Source organism: Centropristis striata, chromosome 16 (genome assembly GCF_030273125.1).
Source record: "Centropristis striata isolate RG_2023a ecotype Rhode Island chromosome 16, C.striata_1.0, whole genome shotgun sequence".
NCBI classification, from domain to species: domain Eukaryota; kingdom Metazoa; phylum Chordata; class Actinopteri; order Perciformes; family Serranidae; genus Centropristis; species Centropristis striata.
Window position 1 is genome coordinate 4,393,979 of NC_081532.1, and position 24,367 is coordinate 4,418,345.

The window sequence follows — 24,367 nt, forward strand, 5'->3', positions numbered from 1 at the left end:
TTTTAAGAGTTAAAGTTACATGATATTGATAATTAACTGAATCTGTATTGTGTGGTTACAAAACGAACTAAAATTATAGTGAAAATGTCCTTAATTTTCCTCTTTGTCAACTTTTTTCATGAAGATGGATCAGACAAAGGAAATAAAGGCAAAATTTACTGTGACCTCTTTTAATCTCCCACCCAACAAATACCCTACTACAAAAAACTAAAACTAATACAAACTAAACTAAAACTTAAGCATTTAAAAAAAAAAAATACTAAACTAAAACTAGCAAACAAGAATGTGTGTGTGTGTGTGTGTGTGTGTGTGTGTGTGTGTGTGTGTGTGTGTGTGATTGCTTCAAGGTTTGAATTGAAGTTTTACTATTTTTGCAAATTCCACAATTATAGAATTGGCTTCTTAGAAAAGTATCTAATTTTCATTGTTTTATGTAAAAGTAAGTCCCCATTAGTCACCAAATAATCTGTTTGAAATATGCTAATTCATGTAAATAAGTACCCTGAAAGCATGTTTACTGGTTTTTCTGGATGTCCCCATAAAGCCTGATTAAAACATCACTTCATCATTTCAGAGGTTTGAAGGCGTGTATAGGCTAACTGAGTTATGGCAAGTTTACTCAATTTTTTTCAGCTCTCTACAACCTCTAGAAAGGGTGGTCCCCACAAGTGAGGATTAAAACTGGAGTACCCATGATCTATGAAAACCATGTGTGTGTGTGTGTGTGTGTGTGTGTGTGTGTGTGTGTGTGTGTGTGTGTGCGTGTGCGCGCTTGGCAAACCTGGTTAGAGTGTGTGACGATGAGGGTCCTCTGCTCTGGAAAGTTGTGATAGAGGTTTGAGATGATCTGAACGGCAACATCTGTCTTTCCGGTACCTGGTGGTCCAACAACCTGGAGACACAGCAGGAAGTTAAACAAAAAAAAGTTGGTAGGGGGAAAAAAAAGAAACATAAAAATGTAACAGAAGGAAACTGGAGAGAAGAGGAGCATAATCTGAAGTTAGGTCACAGTGCAAAGGCGCTTGGCTTAGAGAAACCCTAGTGGTTGTGACAGCGAGGCCATGGGCATGTCAGAACGAGCTAGATATATATTTATATATAAATATACAATGCAACAAGGCTGTGGTGCTGTCTAGACCCAGTGACTGCCCAAATGAACAAAAACACAGAGCTACTAAAAATGGAGAAAAAGCAATCTCAAGTATATTTTAAGCCTTGGCTTGAAATCTGAAGGCTAGTTAGATAGATAGAAAAAATATATTGATATATTTTTAAATGTGATATGAAATTAGATCATATCGCAAATATCGTTTTTTTTCTTTCTTTATATATAAATGCTGCCCTTACTAGGGTTTGTCATATTTAGTTCTTTTGTAATGTTCGTTATTCTTTTCTCATATAAATATATGCATTTCAGAAAAAAGATTGGCCTACTTTATTTCATAGGCTACTTTTATTTAAGATATTTTTTTTATCTAAATGTGCACTTTATGGAGCTTTGTTTGAAGAAAAAAAAATGTACTCCTGTTGTTATACAGTATTTATGTTCACTTACATAAATTCATGTCAAAAGTAACTAAAGCTGTCAGCTAAATGTAGAGAAGTAAAAAGTACGGCGAGAACAAAAGAGGACCCAGGATCGAGCCCTGGGGCACACCTTGACACAGGGAGGAAGGCAGCGGAGGAGCCAGAAATCTGGACAGATTGTGTTCTCGACAATAAATAATTGGAGAACCAACAAACAGCATGTTCTGAAAGACCAATATTAAAAAGTTTGTTTGTTTAAGGGCAACATTTGCCCTTAAAATGTAGTGAAGTAGAAGTATGACGTTACATAAAATGGAAATACTCAATAAAACTTTACTTAAGTACAGTACTTGAATAAATGCACTTCGTTACATTCCACCACTTTATCTCTGTATACAGGTTACCATGATAATGAGCCTCATATCTATTTAACTGGGGGGAATAGCATCTAATTCGCCAAATAAATATTCATGAATCAGGCTAGTCTTAGTATGGGTATCTCAGGTGAGTAATTTCTGCAAAAAAATAGTAGGCACAATAAGATATTCCTGCATAAATCAGTGGATAATCAGGTCCTTGGTTCCCCGACATGAAAGTAAAGCCAGGCAAACTGGGAGCTAGTGTGTGTTTGTTATGGTTGCTAACTGATGCCAAGACAGAAGGTTGGGGAGAGTGAGAAGAGGAGCAGAGAAAGGCATGTAGAGTGGTTTACGACTCTGTTGATAGCCTACTTGCCATATTTACCTCGACTATCTGCACAATAAATAACTCTTATCCTGCTGCCAGTTCCCAGTCACCACATCAGAATAGCCCTTTTGTCAAAACAGTGTGTGTTACACTTCTTGTTAGATCACAGGAGCAGGCGGGAATGACATAGCTCTGGATGTCCGTATGGACTTGGTGTATCCATAACTGTCATAGGTGTCATTTCATGTGTGGTTGACTGTTCCAGCTATTCTCAACCTTGGGGTCCCGACCCCAATTGGGGTCGCGAGATGATTTCTGGGGGTCGCCAAATCATTTTGGAAGTCAGCTCTGTCTCCACTTTGTTACAGTGTTCGTGTTTTAGTCTTTTTGGTCATTTAATGTCTTTTTTTGGTCATTTTGTGTCTTTTTTTGGTCATTTTGTGTCTTTTTTTGTGACTTTTTTGGTCATTTTGTGTCTTTTTTGGGGTAATTTTGTGTCTTTTTTTGTGTCATCATGTGTCTTTTTTTGTCATTTTGTGTCTTTTTGGTCAATTTGTGTCTTTTTTTTGTCATTTTATTTCTTTTATGGGTGATTTTGTGTCTTTTTTTGGTCAATTTGTGTCTTTTTGTGGTCATTTTTTGGTCAATTTGAGTCCTTTTTGCTTAATTTTATGTAATTCTTTGGTCATTTTGTGTCTTTTTTTGATCATTTTGTGATCAATTTTATTCTTTTTTGGGGTAATTTTGTGTCTTTTTTTGGTCATCATGTGTCTTTTTTGGTCATTTTGTGTCTTTTTGTGGTCATTTTTTGTCATTTTGTGGTCAATTTGAGTCCTTTTTTGCTAAATTTTATGTAATTTTTTGATCATTTTGTGTCATTTTGTGATCAATTTGATTCATTTTTGGGTAATTTTGTGTCTTTTCTGACAAATCCCAAAGTAACAAGTTATTACTTTCCAAGGAGTCTCTGGCTTGAAGCTGACTGTTACACACTCAGGAGGTCAGAATGGACCTTTAAACTTATAGCAAAGGACTTAGATTAAAAGTAACAATAACATATACAAACATATGTAAATGCACAGACAGAGAAATGTTTTAGTTGTTGTCTGCTTCATTATTTGTCAAAAATTCATAGTATCAACTGAGTTTGTATGATCTGAACTGTGCTATAGCGGTTGCGACTCAAAAAGGTTGAGAACTACTGGACTATTACACTGGCAATGCCAACATCACAGAGAGGGTTCCAGAGAAATGTGTCATCACTAGGGACACCAAACAACAGCATATTTACTGGTGAGAGATTTCCCCTGGTATACACCACTAACATTATTAGTTGCAAATCTCCAGCTTTATATCAGCAGGCTGGAACAGTATGTATCTGCAGTATCAGAGCTCACTGTTCTCAATTTAATCTTCCAAAGACAGGATGACGACAGTCATGGAAAAACTATTAGACTCCTGTTTTCTTCAATTTCTTGTTCATTTTAATGTCTGGTACAACTAAAGGTACATTTGTTTGGACAAATATAATGATAACAACAAAAATAGCTCATAAGAGTTTGATTTAAGAGCTGATATCTAGACATTTTCCATGTTTTTTTGATGATAACCAAAATCATTATTAAAAAATGATTGAAAATGTCTAGATATCAGCTATTAAATTAAACTCTTATGAGCTATTTTTGGTGTTATCATTATATTTGTCAAAACAAATGTACCTTTAGTTGTACAGATAGGGCTCATTTTAACTCTTTAATATACTGTTATGAGCTTTAATTAAAAAACAACAACAACATCTTATCACTTTATCATGTTTTTCATGTCAAAAGTAACTAAAGCTGTCAGCTAAATGTAGAGGAGTAAACAGTACGGCGAGAACAAAAGAGGACCCAGGATCGAGCCCTGGGGCACACCTTTTGACACAGGGAGGAAGGCAGAGGAAGAGCCAGAAACCTGGATGGATTGTGTACAAATTAAAACACTGAATACAAATTTATTACCATGGTGAGTCCCGGCTGCATCCCAGCTCGAATGGCTTCAATCTGCGTGGGAGTGAACTGAATTGTATTCCTGTAAGACACAAATATTGCTTATATTAATGAATAAAGTAATTAGTCGGAGAGGCTGAATAGCCTTGACAGCGTGAACACATTTGTGTTCAAATGCTTTCGCTCCCTTATTTTCAAAAGAGATACTTAAAAAACATCACAACAAAACTTGAGGCATTGAGACCATTTTTAAATATTGTTTAGTCAGGGCTTCCCCGTGGACATGTTGTTGCTATCAAGATTTAAATATCAAAGTGCAGACTGGAGAGGCTAAAACACCACTAGATTAATCTTAAATTTTCATGAAGGGCAATTATTTTGTGGTGTTATAATTAGCGCAGGAATATTAAAGGCTTTTTTTGTTCACCTTTAATTGCATAAAAATTTCCATCTATTATTGTAGGCAGAACAACAACCGGAATAGCAGCACCACACTACATGGAGAAACAAGTAAGAGCAGACACCATGGAGACAAACAAATCCAAATAGTCAGGGCCAGATTCAGATTAGAGTCGCTATAAAAAGCCTCTGCCCTGTTTTAAATTGAAAATATGTTTTGGTTAGAGGTTAAGGACTTTACATGATAGTTTGGATTTTTTGAGGTGGGGTTGTATGAGGTTTCTATCCATTGTCAGTGTATTGTTTACTGTAGATGGTACGGCTGGGCGATATAGCAATATAAAAAAAATATCGATTTAGAGCTGTTAGTGGTAAGAATATATGTTATGAAAAGACTATGTTAATGTGGAATGCGGAGTCAAATATAGCAGTAAAAAATTGTAAAAAAAAGCAATTTATTTTAAACAAAACATACATTCAAATGTATGTATGTTATGCAGTAAACAAACAATTTATTTACCCTGTGCAAAAAGCAAAGTGTTTTTTTAACAAGATAAATCTGTGCAAGTGCTTATGCATGCATGCACGCACATACGTAAATCGCCTTCAAAATAAAAGCACTATGGTTGAATTGAATGATTTTTTTATTGGTTGTATCGATATGAAAAATATATCAATATATTTTTAAATGTGATATGGAATTAGACAAGATCTGGGCATTAGGCGGCCCGGGCGCCATATCCGGCCCGCTTGAGGTTACCCCGAAATTAGAAATCAATACAACCATAATGCTTTTATTTTGAAGGCGATTTACGTATGTGCGTGCATGTAATATCCATCCAATATCCAACATTCTCTAGGGTTTAAATTTGTAATTTGCAAGTATTTCAATGAGTGCCCTATTAAGGGTTAATGGCAAAAATTGCACTGGTCTGTTGGACTTGAACAAAAATAAACAATATTTTTGTTGCTTAAGCTCATGTATTCAGTCATTATTCAATGGTATACTAAAAATCCATGTGAAAAAAATTACTTCTCACTGTTTATAGATCAAATATTTATATGGGATTAAAATACAATTAATTTCGATTAATTAATTACAAAGCCTCTAATTAATTAGATAATTTTTTTAATCGAGTCCCCGGCCCTTAAAAAAACAAACTGATATTGCTTTTTTGGGGTGGACCTTTTGTAGAAAGCTAAAACACTTCGTGCTTCTGAAACATACTGAACTCAAATGACCGGACAACCTTTTGACCACTAATCTTGTTAAATTGTCAACAGGAGGGCTGGAGTCTTAGCCGTGACCTCACCGCTTTGGCTGGTTGTAGGGATACGGCCCGCGGTTGGGGGTGACATAAGGCTCCACCATCAAGGTCTTGTCTTCCTCTTTGTACTCCTCCTCTTCTTCATCTGACTTTCTCTTCTTCCCTTTCTCTGCTTTGTTTGAGACGGGAAACTTGATTCTGGTGGACAGAAAAAGAGGGAAGATGGAGTAAAATAAGACAAATTGTTATGGAAGTATGTAGTAAAACAATTATACAACAGGAAGTTAATAAAATATTGATGTCTATACATTTACTTTAATGCTGGGCTTACACCAAAAGATTTCCACAGTCCCAGACTAAAAACTGAAAGTCTTCAGTAAATCTAAGAGTTTTACTGGAGTCACGGCGCTCCGTCATCTCCATAGTTAAGTTTAAGGTAGTAATCTGCTCTGTTTCATATCAGTCTTTTCCTAGTCTTGGGTTTGGATCATATCAAAGTTGTTTGATATTATCTCAAGTCTCAGTGACGTAACACAACATGGTTTTATTCATAATGATTTTGGTTATTATCGAGAATGTTTCCATGACTGTAGATGTTAAAATTACCAAAAAAGGACACAAAGTTATCGAAATAGACACAAATTGACCAAAAATATGTGTAAAAAGGGATCAAAAAAGAAACAAAATGACCAAAAATACAGTCATGGAAAAAAGGATTAATTATGGTTATACTGTTCATTCATATAAAAGTGAAATATATTTAGTTTAATAAAGTATGTCTTTATAATCTTCACAGACATAGCTTAGACTGGCTTCATTAGAATCACCCGTCAACAAAATTTCTGTCTTTATCGTTTGATTTTTTTACATCTTTGAGCGTTATTCCTAATGATTTTGGTTATTATCAAGACTGTTTCCATGACTGTAGATGTTAAAATTACCAAAAAAGGACACAAAATTATCGAAATAGACACAAATTGACCAAAAATAGATGTAAAAATAATAAAAAAGTCACAAAATGACCAAAAAAGTCAAAAAATGACCAAAAATAGATGTAAAAGTGATCAAAAAAGAAACAAAATCACCAAAAATACAGTCATGGAAAAAAGTATTAATTATGGCTATATTGTTAATTTATATAAAGGTGAAATATATTTAGTTTAATAAAGTATGTCCTTATAATCCTCACAGACATATCTTAGACTGGCTTCATGAGAATCACCCGTATAGGTAGCATTAGGGAAATCAGTTTCAACAAATTCTCTTTATCGTTTGATTTTTTTTGCATCTTTGACATTCACCTGAAAGGGAAGACTTGCAGCTCTGGGTTCTCCTCAGTGACCTGTATGGTGTAACCGGGGAAGCAGGAACGTAAATGGTCCAGGGACAGAAAGGTGTCGTTGAAGTCCAACGTGGAGATCTGGTTGGGCATTTTGGAGTAGTGGGCACTGCCTGGGTCCCCATAACCCAGGATGATGTCGTGAAGCCAATCAGGGACAACACACTCTGTGTTCATCAGGTTCCTGATGGTTTCTAGCACGGCCTGAAACAGAGCGTAAGCAGAGGGAGAATGTAAGCAACGAGGCTGCAGAAAACAGACAACAGATCCCACAAGAGGTGGTTTATCTGGATAAGAATAGCAGAGTGGTGGGCTGATGGGACAGCAGGTAATTTGTACGTCTGTCAATTATATTTTAATGAACTGCAAACTGTCTAATACCCTGAGCATCAAACATCGGGGAGGGAGAACGTGTTTACTTTTATCTATGTCACACATCAAAGATGGAGAAGAATGTTTCTTGAATACCCATTAGTTCCTGTTCTTTTCAAATTCATAAAAAAGAAAAAAAAACACTTCAAAATCATCTGTCATCTCTCCGGCTGTGAGAGAGACAGAAATGGGTGTGTGGAATTAGAAACAGCAGATTTGAATATGAGAAGCTCTCAAATGAAAAGGGACGAGATAAACAGTAAAAAAAAAAGGTTTTGTGCATGATAAACATTCAAATTATAAAAAGTTGAACAAAATGGAGCAAAACAACATAAGAGAGACATATTTAACGAAAGTTTCACACACTTAAAAGGATAATTACTTTGACCTGATGGAAAACTTTCATATCAGTCAAACAACAACATAGATTTACCTCATTTAACCTCTGGGATTTACTCCTGTATGTTACACTCTTATTATAACATGGCTATGCTTTCCTACAGACGGCATACCGAGAGTATACTCTACAGCATGGGTCTTAAACTTGCGGCCCGTGGGCCAATTGCGGCCCTCGTGACGATATTTTGTGGCCCTCACCTTGATATGAAAGTTTAATGTGAGTTTTATATGAATGGCACTTTGCCGTGTTGTGTGTGGAAGGTCCCATTAATGACTTTTTTTTTGTTAATTTTGTGTCTTTTTGTTGGTCATTTTGTGTTGTTTCTTTAATAATTTTGTGTCTTTTTTGGTAATATTGTGTCTTTTTTTTAATAATTTTGTGTCTTTTTTTTGTAATTTTGTGTCTTTTTTAGTAACTTTGTGTCTTTTTTAAGTAATTTAGTTTTTTTTCTGTCATTTTGTGTCTTTTTTTTGGTCATTTTGTGTCTTTTTGTGTCGTTTTGTGTCTTTTTTTTTTTTTTTTTTTTAGTAATTTTGTGTATTTTTTGGTCCTTTTGTGTCTTTTTCTGATAATTTTGTCATTTTTAGTCATTTTGTGTATTTTTTGGGTCATTTTGTGTCTTTTTTAAGTAATTTTGTGTTTTTTTCAGTAATTCTTTTGTGTTCATTTTGTGTCTTTTTTTAACAGTCATATTGTGTCTTTTTTGGTCATTTTGTGTGTGTTTTTTAAGGTATTTCGTTTTTTTCTGTCATTTTGTGTCTTTTTTTAGTAATGTGTCTTTTTTTGGTTATTTAGTGTCTTTTTCTAACAATTTTGTGTCTTTATTAGTCATTGTGTGTATTTTTTAAGTAATTTGTTTTTTTTTTCTGTCATTTTGTGTCTTTTTTTTGTAATTTTTTTGGTCATCTTGATACTGCCTCCAGCGGCCCCCAGGTAATTTGAGTTTGACACCCCTGCTCTACAATAATGGCTTGCTGGCGCTCCACAGGGGGATTCTTAAAGGTGAGAGAGAGGTGGTGATACATGTCACATGAATATCCCGTGAGTCTCTCACTGGGATCACTGGGAGGGCCTTGAGTGGGTGGTAATCTCGGAGCTGCCCTGGCCCCAACCTTACAGCTACAACACCCAGGAGAGGATAATAAGTGCGATACATCACTCCGGGGTGGTGTTGGTAGGACCAGAGCTCAAGGTCTAAAATATCAGATACAATGTCTGTGTGCTGCAGCGTCGAGTCCAAACCTTGAAATTGTTCTCCTTGGGTTTGCGTCTCATGATGATGTTGAAAGTCTCATACGGGTCTTCAGTGGCGCTCTGGATGCTGCTGGTCATGTCCTGCTGGTACTGGTTCGGGTCCAGCCACACACGGAAGGTCCTGGCGTCGCCTCGCAGCTTCGGCTTCGGCTCAGGTCCTAAAACAGAGTGATTGGGGAGAATAATATCAATCAATCAATCAATCAATCAATCAATCAATCAATCAATCAATCAATCAGATGCATAGCACTTTTCATACGAGAAATGCAACACAAAGCACAAAGGAGCAAGTAATAATAATAATAATAATAAAATGTATTTATGTCCTCCCCATTTTTTTATATTTTTTTATTTTATTTTCTTATTAATATGATTTAATTTTATTTATTTATTATTATTATTATTATTATTATTATTATTTATTGATTAATACATTTACTTTATTTATTTTTTATTTTTACTAACTCAAGCATTTGTTTTCCTCCGAGATTACTGTTGGTTATGAGAGGGAGGGATGGGGTTTTATGACTGTATGTCCGTTGTTGTGTTCATTGTGTATTACTTTTTGGGAAAAAACTCAATAAATAAAGTTTTGAAAAAAAACAACAATGACGAAACATAGAAACAAGCAAACACACTCCGCCCATTCCACCCATCCTATTAAAAACAAAGCACAAACTGAGGAAGCTCCATCTAAACATGGAGCAGTGAGGAAACACTGGAGGCAGCTTAGAAATTAATTAGATAAAAAATAAAGCAAGGTAAGATAAAATAAAATAAGATAAAATAAAAAAATATTTAAAAAAGTAAAAGGAAATAATAATAATAGAAAGTTTTAAAAAAGCTAGATAAAAAAGATAAAACAATAAATAAATAATTAAGAAATAGAGCATAATACATATATATACTAATAAATAGTAGCAAATAAATAAATCTAAAAATAAATCTGTATGTTTGTGAATGTATGTATATGTTCTTAAACCGTAAAAAAATAAAGTTTAAAAACAAAGAAAATGTCAGGGCAAAGCTTTACAAGGACAACGGTCAATCTAAAAACTTAATCCACCATCAGCTCATTCTAAAACCACGATTTCAATCACAATTTCCATCATATCCTTCCATTAAAAGACAAACCCTGGCTCATACTAGCTCTGCCTGCTACAGTACTACGACTCCTCAGGAAAAGGAATTAGAGAGCTGCTTGACTGACAGGCCAGCGGCTTTAGGCCTGCTCCCACAGGGGGCCTGTGTGGTGCAGCAAGTGCAGCTTTAGCAGATGTCTAAATAGATTCTTGTATGTAGCTGCAGGGCACAGACCAGCAGAGTGAAACTCAATCCTGTCTGCCTCTCATGTGTGTGTGTGTGCCAGTCTGTGTGTACGTCTGTCCGTGTGCATGTGTAGTGCAGCTATGCAGGGAGCATCAAATCCCCCTTACTAAAAGGAGTGTGGTGGTGGCTTAGCAGTGGAAGCTACACCCTCAACACCATGGGATAACAATGTGGACAGCTGGGCCAAGGTGTGTGAACAGTTAAATCAACTATGTGCCATTGTATTAAAATGTCAGTTATTAAAAGGTTGGATTAAATCAATACACACCCACACACCTGCACAGTCACGCTGCTTTAAGTGGAACAATTACACATTGTTCATTTATTGTTAAACACCGCTTAGTTTCATTCATTGTGTGATTTCTGGATGGACTTATAATGTGCATGTGCAATGTTTTGTGTGCTTGTGTATCGTTGTGTAAGGTGTCTGTTTTTATGTTAGTGCTGAAGACAAATTCATATTTTATGAAATTCTATCTTGCATTTGTCTATTTAACTCACATAGATTTTGCAGCCCTAATTCCAATTTTTCCAAAGAGTAGTTTTACATATTTCATCCCTACATTTTGGAAATTGTACATTTGTTAGAGCTGGACGATTTATCGATATAAAAGATAAAAATAATAATAATAATAAAAAAATATATAATAATAATTAAAAAAAAAAAAATTCCCCCAAAATATTTTTATTGTCAGTTTTCAGAGTAACAAATAACATGCATACACAAATAATAATAAAGATATTAATAAAAGGTAAATAAATAAAAACAAGACAAACTAGTTATACATAATATAATGTCGGAATTGAATGTCCACTTGAGTGCATTAGAATTGAATATCGTATCGATATATTTTTAAATGTGGTATGGAATTAGACCACATCACATATATCGATACAGTTCAAATTTGCACTTCTATCTGGACTTATTTAAGATATTTTTTTATTTAATGTGCACTCTATGGAGCTTTGATTTAAAAAAAGTATTACAGTATTTACATTCACTTAAATAATTGGTTTCAATGAAACTACTTGTGACTGAGTACCGGTATACAGGTGCATCTTTATAAATTAGAATATCATAGAAAAGTTTATTTGTGTCAGTAATTAATTTCAAAAAGTGGAAATAATACATTATATAGATCCAAAAAAAAAGGGTATTCCTGTTGTTATATTATATATTTTATAAATAAATTTTCAATAAAACTACTTGTGACATGTCATATTTAGCTCTGACTTTGAACATTTACCCTCATTTTGAGTGAAAAATATTGGAATATATATCATGTATCGATATTCTGCCTAAATATATTGGGATATGACTTTTGGTCCATATCGCGCCGCCCTAATAGAAAAGTTTATTTATGTCAATAATTCAATTCAAAAAGTGGAATTAACACATTGTATAGATCCATTACACACAGAATGAAACATTTCATGTCTTAATTTAATTAATTAATTAATTAAATCTAATTATAATGATTATGGCTTACATTTAATGACCTAAAATAGACCTAAAAAAAGACCTAAAAAGACCTAAAATACATTTTTTTTTTGGCTTTGACTGAACATTTGCTTTCACTTTGAGATAAAAAATATCGGGATATATATCGTATATTGATATTCAGCCTAAATATATCGGGATATGACATTTGGTCCATATCGCCCAGCCCCAACATTTCTAACATCATGTTTTACACAAAGACAGCATGGGAGTCACTTCTTAGTGTCCTAAAATGAACCATTCAGCTTGTGTCCCGTCTTCACAAAGTGCCCAGTGATTTATGTTTCACCCCACCACCCAGTTACCTACAGTAGAGTCCCGGTTAGCCCCGTTGGGGATCTGAAAGTTTAACCGAGCAGACAGTGGCGGGGCATGTTCCCTGGCAGCATGTCTATTTAGAAAGCCCTGCCCGCTGCATATTTAATCCAAACAGATGAGAGAGGATAGGGGAAAGGGTGCTTCGGTGCATGGACACATGTTCCGACAGGGAAAAAAGGCAAACACTTAAAATAGCAGGGCTGCAGGCTAGCTTAGGTGAGCCAAGCACTCAGAGCGACTGCTTTGGGCTGTGGGCAAGAACACGACACGTAAACACAGGAGATTGTGTTACTGTATAAACATATTCCACTTTCCAGGAGAGACCAGAGATTTGAATTTGATCCACGGGGATTCCTCCTCCGCACACAAACACACTCACTGAGTCATATTTTTGATGAGAGCAAATTTAAAGGCATTTATTAGCAAATTAGGGTAGCTTAAAGATTCCTGCTGTGCTCAGATAATGCTACAATGCATTGTTGCTGGCAACATTGTTACAGAGATAGAGGTGAATGTTTCCTATGTTACACATTCAGGGTTTGTACACTTTTTCAGTGGTCAAATTCAAGCACTTTTCAAGGATTTTCAAGGTCCATTTTCAAGCTTTTCCAGCACCTTTCAACGGTTGTAAATGTCATGTTTTAGATGAGTACTTCGATACTAAAAGGGGTAATTTCTCTTAACCATTACCACCAGCAATGATATTACACTTCTAACAACTAAAAGTAGTTTGCTAATCTCATAAAACATACTGGTATGGGAATCTAGGGGCTAGGAGCTAAAATAAGCTCACAAAAATCACCAACCGGCAGCTGGTGGAACTAAACACGACCCAAACTAGGAGGAAAGACCCACAAATAGGCTACTGCAGGAGCCCTCACATCCAAAGGGACAGATACAAAAAATCTTTCCTGCCACATGTCATCACACTGTACAATAACAAATAATAGTCTGGTTCATTACATACTGTCTATGCACTTTATGTGTTCTTTATGCACACTGTTCATTGCACCTTATTTGTTTCATAGCACCAACTTTTTTATACTGTATATTCATATTTATTCTGCACTGGAATTCTATTCTACTCCTTAATACATACTCCTTCTTTAGACACTTTATATTTTGTTGTATTTTTATTGTATTTATATATTTGTTTGCTTGAAGTATGCCTAGGTTGTTCTTTTTATTTAATTGTCATTGTCTATGTGTGTAATGCTGCTGCTACACTGTAATTTCCCAGCATGGGATAAATAATGTCTGTCTGTCTGTCTGTCTGTCTGTCTGTCTGTCTGTCTGTCTGTCTGTCTGTCTGTCTGTCTGTCTGTCTGTCTGTCTGTCTGTCTGTCTGTCTGTCTGTCTGTCTGTCTGTCTGTCTGTCTGTCTGTCTGTCTGTCTGTCTGTCTGTCTGTCTGTCTGTCTGTCTGTCTGTCTGTCTGTCTGTCTGTCTGTCTGTCTGTCTGTCTGTCTGTCTGTCTGTCTGTCTGTCTGTCTGTCTGTCTGTCTGTCTGTCTGTCTGTCTGTCTGTCTGTCTGTCTGTCTGTCTGTCAGTCAGTCAGTCAGTCAGTCAGTCAGTCAGTCAGTCAGTCAGTCAGTCAGTCAGTCAGTCAGTCAGTCAGTCAGTCAGTCAGTCAGTCAGTCAGTCAGTCAGTCAGTCAGTCAGTCAGTCAGTCAGTCAGTCAGTCAGTCAGTCAGTCAGTCAGTCACTAGGAACTAGAAAAACTCCCTTCAGTAAGAAGATACAGGGTAGAGCAACAAGAAACATCTCAAGATGCAGGCGAGACCCAGGCGGAGCGGTCTTCACTTCAGATAGGCTATAGGCTATTCAGTTTATATCGTTTTTTCCATTGAAAAAGAAGTCATCTATAGTCAGATTGCAAGAGAAATAAAGTAAGATTTCTAGCATTTACAAGCACTAAAATCCAAAATCCAAGCACTTTTCAAACCTTGAAATTCAACATTAAAATTCAAGCATTTTCAAGGATTTCTAGCACCCGTACGAACCCTGATATATTCCACATTACTGTATTCTACAGGACAAGCACATTCCCTCAATGTTGCCTTACAGGAGCACATGATTCACATATAGCCAATGCAGCTCCTCACTTAAATCCAATAAAAGATAGCAGGGGGCAGGGCCCAAAGCTCTCAGGTGTTGTCGTCGACCTCAGGTTAATGGGATGTTAATGTGAACAGGTCAGGTCTCACTGTGACTGTCACCATGACAACAGCAGTCTGACCCTGTCCCAAGGATCTGTCGTTGGGGATACAGGAGGTCTGATGGGTGGATGGATGTCATGAGCCACTGCTGTGTGTGTGTGTGTGTGTGTGTGTGTATATATTAATGCAGACAGGGGCACATATGAGCGTACCTTCTTCGATGACGCGTCCCTTGTCATCCAGCATGCCCTGCACCTCGCAACCTCTCACGTACGCCAGGCCGGTCTGCTCCACGAAGGGCTGGCGCCGGTCGAAGCGCGTGCCATAGGGCAGGTTGGGCCGAACCGTGATCAGAAAGCAAACGTCATGCTTCCGCAGCCCTGTAGGGGAAAAAAGAGGATGGAGAGAAGGGTTAGAGAGAGAAAGAGAAAAGGGGGGAAAGGGGGTATAGAACCTGATAATGTAATAAATTCCCAATAATGTAATAACCCAGATAACGTAGTAAAAATCTGCACTTGAGTGCATTGAAAATGTAATAAAACCTGATAATGTAATAAATTCTTGATAATGTAATAACCCAGATAATGTAATAAAAATCTGCACTTGAGTCCATTGAAAATGTAATAACTTCCCGATAATGTAATTAAGTGCATTTCCCAAAAATGTAATACACTTTTTTTTACCAATAATGTAATAAAGTATAACATTAATGGAAGGTTTTTGATCAAATCAAAGATGGCGGAAAATCCAATATGGCCGAAATCCTCCATTGAGTATGCATTGAGCTCGGATTGGCCCAATACATTATCAGGTTTTATTACATTTTCAATGGACTCAAGTGCAGATTTTTATTACATTATCAGGAATTTATTATATTATCAGGTTCTACAGGGTGGTCTGCTGTTAAATTATTACAATATTGGGGGATGATTACATTATCAGGACTTGTGAAATGAAGGCTAACCTGATAATGTAATAACCTCCCATTAATGTTATACTGTATCACATTATTGGTAAAAAAGTGTATTATGTTATTTGGAAATGCACTTTATTACATTATCGTGTTTTATTACATTTTCAATGGACTCAAGTGCAGATTTTTATTACATTATCGGGAATTTATTAGATTATCGGGTTCTACAGGGGGTTTATAGACGGAGAGTAAAGAGAGGAAAAGGACACGGGGTGAAAGAGAAGTGAGACGGAGTAGTCGTGTGGGGGAGTTTGGAAATGCGAGAGAGAGAAACCACCCTGTCAGCATTTGCCTGATCTTTAAAACATGAAGCTCTAATTATACGATGGGGGAAGAGCGAGTGGATGGCAGGAAGTAATACTTCATACCTCCACTGAATTACAAAAAGGAAAGTAAAACCATAAAAGTCAGTATAAAGAAAGTGAAGACATCAATTTGGGATATATTAAGCTGACTTTTTTTTTTAAATCCACTTATCACCCCATTATTTCAGCATTTGCCCAGTGAAAGAAGCCATTTATTTTCTACATTAATTAGAGCAATACACCATCGGCATACATTGGGGTGTGGATGTATCCGCTATCTTTCTCCTGAGAGCTATAGCGGTCCGTTCTCCGAAGGCTTCATTGTGCTTTCTATGTTCCCAGTGAATCAATGTCGTTCAAGGCTGACAAGCTCCTGTTAACGTTATCTACAGTGGCTCTTATCAGCCACACGGAGAGATGGGGAGGAAAACGATGAGAAAATAAAACAAAGAGCCTCAGTGGTGGAGGCTACACGGAAATAGCATGTCTTCACAGAAACAGGAGGTAGGGAAGGGTCATGAGTCAAGGCCCAGTGGGATGGGAGGGAGTGAGTTGTGAGGGAAGACTTTATGGAGGTTATAAACCGCTTACAGGGGGAATAGCTAGAAGACTCAATAAGAGAAAATGGGTGATTCTCATGAACATGGTACAGCTCATAGCAAAAGTCCAAGAGCATTAAAAACTTTTTCGTTTTCTTTGTGTCTTTATAACATATACAATCTAAAGTCACTGTTTAATATGACTTTATAATCTATTTTTAAAAAGTTAAGGTATTTTCTTACATTTATAGAGACACTATTAGGGAAAACATATTCAACATTAATTAGTTTCTTATTAGCATGCAAATAAGTAACATATTGGCTCTAAATTAGTCATTATTAAGTAGTTATTAATGCCTTATTCTGCATGGCCTTATTATACAACCAGTAAGACATTAACTAAGAGTTTTCCCTCAATAACCTCTGAATTATTGCTTATTAATCGTAAGTATGGAAGTTATTGTATATGAGTTACGATCTTAACACTCTACAAAGTGGGTCACTGGTAGACTAACATTGGTGCAAAGTGACCCACTTTGTAGAGTTATAATTGACATTATAATCATCCAAAAGGAGCCACCAGTCACTTTAAAGGTCTGGAGAAGGTGTTTGCTATTTGTCGTTTCCATGGTAACTCATAGACAACAACTTCCTTACTTACTACTAATAAGCAATAAGCAGAATAAGGCATTAATAACTACTTAATAATGACTAATTAAGAGCCAATATGTTACTTATTTACATGCTAATAAGCAACTAATTCATGTTGAATATGTGTTCCCTGATATAAAGTGTTACCAAAATATGAGTCCAGATTTATACATTAAGGAAAGAAGGAAACACAAAGTCTAAGCAATAAAAAACCTGATTATTATAGTAAAAATGTGTATAGCAATGAAACTATGATCTTTTTTGTACAAATTTGATCTTGCTTCCAAACCTTTAGCCTTTTAGCTTTAATATGTTACCTATTTACATGCTAATAAGCAACTAATTCATGTTGAATATGTGTTCCCTGATATAAAGTGTTACCAGACACACATATCATTACCTTCCCACTCGTGTTTGATGTGATCTTGCACATTGAGGTTAACAGTGACATCAGCTCTCACTCGGGCCGGCCAGCTCTCTCCGATATTGGGTTTGGCGACCTCGACGATAGAGAAGGAGGTGATGGTCTGAGCCATCCTGGCCCAGCCCCCGAACACCGCCCCGCCATACTCTGACTGCCTGCATGGAGGGACACACACGACAAGAAGTGAGACAAGCGCTGTGGGGTGTTGTCAAGATTGAAATCAGTTGGATTTAGGGCAGCACATGGCACCGCTGCTTACTTATTTACTTTTGCAGGAACAACAAACAAGTTGCTACATCAGTTGACATAATGGGAGCACTTAGTATGTTAAGCAATGGGTTTCCAAATGTGGTGTACCAAATGTCACAGTGTTTTAATAAAATATTATCAATGTGCCGTGCCACCTTGTGAGAGGTAGACAGAGGACACGAATCCTGATTCATTGATGTAGATCAGGGGTTTCAAACTCAAATTACCTGGGGGCCGCTGGAGGCAGTATCAAAATGACCAAAAAAAGACACAAAATTACTAAAAAAAAAGACACAAAATGACAGAAAAAAACAGTAAATTACTTTAAAAAGACTAAATGACCAAAACAATACACAAAATTACAAAAAAAAAGGCAAAATGACAGAAAAAAAACACTAAATTACTTAAAAAAGACTAAATGACCAAAACAATACACAAATTTTTTAAAAAAAAGACAAAATAACAGAAAAAACACAAAATTACTTAAAAAAAGACTAAATGACCAAAACAATACACAAAATTACAAAAAAAGGACAAAATGTCAGAAAAAATACGAAATTACTTAAAAAAAGACACAGAATGACCACAAAATACACAAAATTACAAAAAAAGACAAAATGACAGAAAAAATACGAAATTACTTAAAAAAAGACACAGAATGACCACAAAATACACAAAATTACAAAAAAAGACAAAATGACAGAAAAAAAACTAAATTACTTAAAAAAGACTAAATGACCAAAACAATACACAAAATTACAAAAAAAGGACAAAATGACAGAAAAAAACGAAATTACTTAAAAAAAGACACAGAATGACCACAAAATACACAAAATTACAAAAATAAAGACACAAAATTACCAAAAGTAAAAAAGAATCTTAAAAAGAAATGTGAGACCATAAGTTTCTCTTCAGCTTTACAGAACTGAGGACATCTCACCATGGTTTCATGCGCCACACCACGTCCTCTATGTCCTGTCTGATCTCGTAGGTGGACTCCAGACGGAAGAGGTTGAAGTTCCTCAGCAGGTAGTCGTGGAGAGTGAGGAACTGGAGATTCAGCTTCGGTAGCGCCAGACATCCTTAAAAGACAAACAAATAAAAGGAGTCAGAGTCTAGTTCAGGAACCCAGACTTTCTTTACTTGGTCGATACCCAGAGGGGCATAACATAAATTACCATGAACAAGTTTTTCTTAATTTGTGTTTGTTACAAAACAAGTTATTGCGTTAACATGTAAAATCATTGGTAAACCAGCATATCACAGTGGTTTAAGGAATTATCTTTATGTTTGCCCCTGGAAAGAATTACATACACGCTTAAGAATAAACAAGAGGTGTTTCAAAGAGGATGGAGACGTTTAATACATTATATTAAGAACAATAATTTGGCTCATTTAATAAACGAACCTGGAGCAGAATAATTTTACCCTCTGCATATTTATGCTTCTTTTCATTTGCTCTATACTCATTAACTCCTCAAGGAGTCTTGTTCTTAAATGATGCTACTTTTGGCCGCCATGTTCTTGTATGTTGGCTTGTTTTGTATTTTTATTGTGACCCATGTGTCAACTTTGTAAAACAAAACTCAATAAAAATATTGTTGAAATAAAAAAGGAGTCAGAGTCAATAACAACCTAAAACTAATCACAAGTGTTAGAGCAATTTTTTATATTGTGGAGAAGTTGATAAATAATTCAGATTTGATTCATAGTTCTTTATTGAGGTTGTAGGAATGCCTATTGGTTAGTAGTAATTGCACTCTTCTTATTGGCTGAGACGTGTGTAACGTCATAATTGCGTACTTTGTTTTAATTAAAATTATGGAGACGAGGAGAGCACACTAGGTTTTTTTGACCGTGCTCATATTTATTATTATTTTTTGGATTGCTGCAGTTTATTGTTTGTCATGCTCAAACGAAAGGTTTTCAATAAACCATAAGAAAGAAACTGTGGATTTTTTTCGGCTTAAGACACACATCAACTACATCCTCACGCTCCATAATTGAAGTGTGCGTTTTAAAAGTAAAACTAGACGGAGCCACACTAACAACAAGCATGCACTTACAGTTAATGAATGAAAAGTCACGTTTCATTTCTCTATATAATCACAAAATGACCAAAGTTAAATGTAGCTACTACTGTGATATCGGCTGCGTAAATTCTTGCTTCACAGATTAGTGGATGTGACTTGTTACAGCTAAAGTAATGTGCTTAAGGGATTTTGCTTGAATGGTCATTGGTTTGCAAGTTGTTGAAGGTGTCCTTGCCAACTAAAGAGGATTCCCCAAGAGAGGTGCCAGTTCAGAGCCAGAGGAGTGCCCTCAGGATCACTCTCAGGGATCACTCAAGGTGTTGGTGAGGAATAGAGAGTAGGAGGAACCCACTACTACGCTGGAATTAGCATGTTAATTCACACAGACACACACACACAAACCTAAACACAATTCAGCCCCGTAACACACACACCTTCTCCTGAGTAGTACTCGGTGGGGACGATGTTCTCATCCCAGATTATCTTCTCTGTTGGGTAGAGAGGCATCTGGTTCAGTTGTTCAATCTGAGAGATTCTTCGCTCATGACGAGACACCTGCAGGAGAGAGAGAGAGAGAGAGAGAGAGAGAGAGAGACAGACAGAGAGAATGACAGACGTAGAGAAATTGGGTTAATGTACGAATGCTCCTCTGCCCCTTTGAATCATAAAGAAAAAAACATTTTCACAAAATCAGGTTATTGAACACTGCCCTACAAAGTCTAACTGTAGTAACTACGCAAAAGGTAAAACAGAGAAAAACTGCTTTAAACTACATGTGACATGTCATATTTGACTTTAACTTCTTAATCTTTCCATTTTCAATTGGTTGAAACTGGTTTGACTACGGAGAAGTGAATGACGGCTCACTTGACCGCAGTCAAACTTCCGGGTCACGTAAACCCGACTATTAAATATTAAAATCAAATTCAGTCCTGGTGCCCGTTTTTTCCATCCCGTATTTTTGATCTGAGCCTAATATTAAAATATGAAAAAAACTTTTTTTCTCTCGTTTTTTTGTGTTATAATAAAAAACAAATAACCAGACAATTTTTCATTATTTGATTATTTGATCGTTTTGTAGTATTTGTAGTTTTTTCCACCTATTTTCGGTCTCTTGGCCAATGAAATGCATCAGAATACATGGGGGAGTGTCACAATGCAACACGTTGATTTTATAAAAAAATGTATTGACGGTTTGGACAAATAAACTCAACTTCTCATGAAAGCCACAGGTATAAGCTCTCAAATACTTTTGAATTTCATTATTTGATTTTTGATTGCCAATTGAAAATGGAAAGAACGAATGATACACGGATTCTCCTTGTCTGATGTGCAGGTATCTCTCTATTTTATCTCATTAATCTCTGAGCCCAGCAGCAGTCCTTCTCAGGTTTTGCAGATGTGCACACAACCGTTCTGTTATTGTGTTCTTACTCTTCCAGACAAAATACATAAATTATTAACTATGTCAAGGCGGAGTGACATTTCCATCAGAATACCAACCAGCTCATAACGTAAACCAGCCTAAACATTGGCACTGGTGCAGGGGTCGGCAACCTTTACTAACTAAAGAGACATTTTTGCCAAAAAAAATGTTGTAATGGAGCCGCAAACCTGATTGTGAACCTTACAATGAAGATGAATCATTGATTACCTTACCAAGAAAACTAATAGGTCATAATGAGCATTATATGCATGATTTTATCAGAATACAGCCAGGATCTAAGTGCATATGAGAGGCTGGACACCAAATAAATATCTTAGGAGATTTGGAATCGAACGGAAACTAAAAACTAGACTTGATGTTGGCAAAATGTAGAGGTTAAGATGCCGAGCCACAGACTTTCTGAAGCTATGGTGCACATTTTAGTTGACTAAAATGTAAAAATAACATAAGATGTAATGCCGTATATAGGCAACACATTTGAAAACTAGAATTGAAAAAACATTTTCCTTAACTGAAATAAAAAATAAAAAATAGAATTAAAAAAAAAAACGATAACTAACTGAAACTGTATTTTGTGGTTACAAAACTAACTATAATTACACTGAAAATGTCCTTCGTTTTTGTCTTTGTCAACTTTTTTTTATACGTAAACCTTTTTGGTTGATATGAAATCTATTTAATCTGTCTAGTTTTATGACTTAATAAAGTATTGGGGCTGAGATGGATCAGACAAAGAAAATAAAGGAAACATTTATTATGACCTTATTGAATCTGGTACCCAACAAATACAAAAAAACTAAAACTAATAAAAACTAAACTAAAACTAAGCATTTTCCAAAAAAATAAAACTAATCAAAACTAGCAAACTCACTTTAAAAACGAATTAAAACGAACTAAATTTGAAAACAAAAATTCACAACAAAATTAAAACTAAAACTAATGAAAAATCCAAAACTATTATACTATTATAAACTACCTTGTTGCCTACCCCTGCACTAGTGTAACAGCAATTCAGCAGCCTTTCAAAAGGAAATAGTTCCTCCTCGCTCCGCATATTTATTTATTTATTTTTTATTTTTTATTTTTTTATTGGTGAAATGACGTAACAAACAGGTGACATAAGAGACAAATACACTACACCATGTGGACCACAAGTAGAGACGGTAGACATACAGCGCGAACAAAAACAAAGAAAAACATGAATGATAAACGATTTGCACAGAGGTATCACAGGTGTATGTGTGTGTGTGTGTGTGTGTGTGTGTGTGTGTGTGTGTGTGTGTGTGTGTGCATGTGTGTATGTGGATGAGGGGCAGATGCTATGACATATATATAAAAATATATAAGATGGCTCGTTTATATGTATCACACAATGAAAATAAATAGGCAAACAAAGCAAGAAGCGCTAACGAGAGAAAACAAATAAACAAGAATAAATAAAATAACTAAATAAATAAATAAATAAAAAATGTAAAAAAATAAAAGAAATAGTAATGTTAACCCAATAAAAACCAACGCGTCATGACAGTGACTACCACAGCAACAAGATACGTCGCAGTGGGGGGCGAGGCCAGGCGCATATTTATGAGTGTGATCTCTGCAGCAAGTACAATTGTTTTGCTACCATGTGGCCGAGTTCTCTGGTCCCGCGGCCCCTTCCTCTTAAAGCCACTCGGTCAGAGATGTTGGTCATTGGGGGCAACCTCAGGCACAAACAAATGAGTCCCCTGACATTGTCTCCTGCTACAATCTAATCAGATAATTATGAAGCAGCTCCTCTCCATTCCCTTCTCAGAGAGGACCTGGGGAGGGTCTGAGTGGGTAATTACGAATAACTGCCAGACAGCCTTGAAACACCCACTTTGATGAAGAGGTTTACGGCACATGTGTGAGTGTGTGTTGGGCGGACTAGCAGGACAAGGGTCCAGCAGTTTCCCAGAGGGGGTTTAAAAAATGAAAATTGGGAAAGAGGGGAACCAGAGAGCACAATCAAACTAGCTTTCAAGAGGAAAAAAAAAAAAAAAAATGTCTCTCTATCTCATCAGCATTGTCTTCAATTTACCCGACGTCACACAAATGCCCACATAAATAAAGCAGTAATTGGATTAGGAGGCAAATACAAGAGGGACGGGCAGTGAAACGGGGATGCTATATATGTATTCCAAGGTCAAGGGCTTGAATTAATAACTTCAAAATGAGAAACACAAAACCTATTATGCCGTAGCGCTGACTGGACAGTTATTGTTTTGGAAAATAACCGTTCACTAACGGTTTTTTTTTGTAAAGGTGCACCAGGAGCAATTATGCATCTTTTATAATGGCGGTTGACAAGCCCATAGTGCCTGAGGTATCACTTCATTTCCTTATTCAACTACACCGTTTCCACCGCATCAGTTGTAATGTCTGAGTCATTAAATGTTGTCTAGGATTAATATTTTAATATGTGATAGAAAAGCAGTAGGACCATATTTTCTACTAAAAATTGTCCTACTTTATGAATAAAGTTGCCGCTGGTACCTATCTGCATCTCACTCAAATGTCTTTAAAATGCATATAAATACAGGCTGGTTAACGGTACGTGATAGATTATATTATTCACTATTAATATTTGTAAGAAATGTTTCCATATGTTCTATACAAAAAGCTACATTTTAGCTCAGACAATCATAGCTACACGACTAGACATGCAGCCAGCGGAAAGTTCTCACTACCAATAATAAAAATAAACTTCAGTAAAAGAACAGCGATGACTGCTTGGAACCTACTTCCCAAACATTTTGAACACACCATTAGCACAAAAGACTTTAAATTATTATTGAAAAAACATCTCTTAAATGGATACATATACTAATTATGAAATTGTTATTAAAAAATGCACCTTATTACTATTAATATAGTATTAAAAAATATAGAATAATATGTTAGTAAGGTATATTAACTACTACTCAATGAATATAGCTTTAGTGCATTAAATGTATAAAGTGTAAAGAATGTATAAAAGATCCTGACACTGAAGATTTGCTATCTTTTATATTCTTGGTTTTATTTTATTTTGTTTCTTTTTTCTTCACTATTCCCATTGTTTATTCTTTAGGTTTGTTTTAATTTAAGTTGTATGTGCTGTATATTATATGTCGGACCCCAGGAAGAATAGCTGCAGTTGTGCTGCGGCTAATGGGGGTCCAAATAAAACAGTAAACTCCATGA

General features: G+C 35.9%; 1 protein-coding gene across 2 annotated transcripts in view; it reads right to left on the bottom strand.

Annotated features, from left to right (window-relative positions):
• aqr (aquarius intron-binding spliceosomal factor) overlaps positions 1–24,367 on the bottom strand; it is a 110,330-nt gene that overhangs the window by 58,393 nt on the left and 27,570 nt on the right. For both annotated transcript variants that reach the window (XM_059353471.1, XM_059353470.1), the window contains exons 16-24: positions 20,148–20,268; positions 18,621–18,762; positions 17,408–17,586; positions 14,752–14,919; positions 9,223–9,392; positions 7,171–7,412; positions 5,915–6,067; positions 4,215–4,284; positions 782–892 (exon numbers count right to left, since the gene is read on the bottom strand). In XM_059353471.1, coding sequence (XP_059209454.1) covers positions 782–892; positions 4,215–4,284; positions 5,915–6,067; positions 7,171–7,412; positions 9,223–9,392; positions 14,752–14,919; positions 17,408–17,586; positions 18,621–18,762; positions 20,148–20,268 — 1,356 coding nt within the window. The remainder of the gene's footprint in view (positions 1–781; positions 893–4,214; positions 4,285–5,914; positions 6,068–7,170; positions 7,413–9,222; positions 9,393–14,751; positions 14,920–17,407; positions 17,587–18,620; positions 18,763–20,147; positions 20,269–24,367) is intronic.